General features: G+C 37.4%; 1 protein-coding gene across 1 annotated transcript in view; it reads left to right on the forward strand.

Annotated features, from left to right (window-relative positions):
- The window catches only part of NRXN3 (neurexin 3), a 965,840-nt gene that overhangs the window by 394,018 nt on the left and 569,928 nt on the right, over positions 1–1,894 (forward strand). The window contains exons 14-15 of the mRNA XM_009993910.1: positions 1,047–1,237; positions 1,787–1,894. Coding sequence (XP_009992212.1) covers positions 1,047–1,237; positions 1,787–1,894 — 299 coding nt within the window. The remainder of the gene's footprint in view (positions 1–1,046; positions 1,238–1,786) is intronic.

Genomic DNA, 1,894 nt, shown 5'->3' on the forward strand with positions numbered 1-1,894 from the left:
TTGCTGGTTTTGTTTGTTTGCGGGTTGTTGGTTTTTTTATTGTAACAGACTTGCTGTGTCTCTGCTAACTCCACTGAAGGGGAAAAAAGGGCACATGGTCTACTGAATTTGTGTTGCTGCTGCTGATGCTTGAGGAAAAGTGAACTCAGCTTGCTTTTGGGATGTTGTATTCTTTTTACAAGACCAATAACTTATTTTAAAAAAATCCTTTATTAGCGGATGAATATTGATCTCTTACACTCACCTAGTCACAGTAGACGTGTTTTCCACAAATGCAGTTTACTAGTCCTGTTTATTTCAGTAGAGCTGTAGTTCAATCTGTTTCATTTTTAACTTGGCACAAATTTCTGTAAGTGGGACACTGAGCAATAAAAAAAGCAAGAGTCACAAGCTCCTGGTGCTCTGAGAGTTGTCTTTTTTCTAAGTAGAATTTTTTTTTTATTTTTTTTTTCTATCCTCAAGTGGATTTCTGTGTTTGAACTATATAAACAATTCAGGGCAACACTCCCATGACTTTTTCTTTTTTGTCAAAAGCTTTGCTAATTGTTTTCCAGCTGTTTGGGTAAGCCTAGGATATCATGTGAATTTTAGAACAATATCTTGAGTGAATTTCCCAGCTAAATTCTGAGTGGAGTTATTAAAAAATCAGAATGAATCTGGGGAATTTATCCCTCAGGGAAGCATATCTAGTGTTGCTCTACAGTAAATTAATTGATATTACCAAGTAAAAAAAAATATTATATGCACAGACAGGGTGTTTTGTGGATCTGCGAGAACTTTGTGGAAAAAAGGAATGCTTTCTGGTTAAATCTGATTACCCCAAATGTCATAATCTCAAAATACTAAACCTTGCACTTTCTTGGTGGAAAGGCAACAACTATATCTTTTCAAATCAGTGGATAATATTTTGGTTTACTAGAACTTTTTAAGCCAGAGATAATTCCCTTCATGACTTCTTTAAGTTAATTTATCAACTCTGACGAGAATAAAGGTCAGTAGCACTGGAGTTCTTAGACAATTTTAACTACTTCTTGCTATCTTTACAGGTATATACACTATGTGTTTGACCTTGGAAATGGACCTAATGTTATCAAAGGCAACAGTGATCGTCCTCTTCATGACAACCAATGGCACAATGTTGTCATTACTAGAGATAACAGTAACACACATAGCCTAAAGGTGGATACTAAGGTGGTCACTCAGGTTATCAATGGTGCAAAAAATCTGGATCTTAAAGGTAAATTCTACAAGGCTGACAGTTCACTGATTTATTCATGTGGGGCTCACCCAGTAAAAGGGAGCAAGCTTGCACGAACTATTCATTGCAGAACTGTATATCTGCAATTTGCTGATGCTGGCTTTCAGTTTCATGTTTTTTGTTCTCTGTCCGGCAGCTTCTGTAGCAGAGTTTGTCATATTTTGCTTTTTCGGGAATTTATTGCCATACTACAGATTTTCCTGGTTAGGATTCAAATACAACTGTTTTCTTTCAGGGTTGTTGTTTTGGTGGGGTATTTTTTTTGTGGGTTTTTTTTGGTGGTTGTTTGGGGTTTTTTGTTTGTTTTGTTTTCTGAGGGGAAGGTGGTTTGGGTTTGTGTCTTGTTTGGGTTTTTTTTTTGTCATAAAGAAGGCAGAAATTATTTTTTGCACAATATCTTGCTTTGCTTTTCACTTTTCCTGAGCATCTGTTCAGCTTGTTATATTCATGTCAGGAGCAGGGGAGAGCCACTCTAGAAGGTATGTACTACTGTCATCTTTCTTGTATGTTTGCCTGTTTCTCCTCTAGGTGATCTCTACATTGCTGGCCTAGCTCAAGGCATGTATAGCAACCTCCCGAAGCTTGTGGCCTCACGTGATGGGTTTCAGGGCTGCCTAGCTTCTGTGGACTTGAACG

Source organism: Chaetura pelagica, unplaced genomic scaffold (genome assembly GCF_000747805.2).
Source record: "Chaetura pelagica isolate M959 unplaced genomic scaffold, ChaPel_1.0 scaffold11, whole genome shotgun sequence".
In the NCBI taxonomy this organism is placed as follows: Eukaryota; Metazoa; Chordata; class Aves; order Apodiformes; family Apodidae; genus Chaetura; species Chaetura pelagica.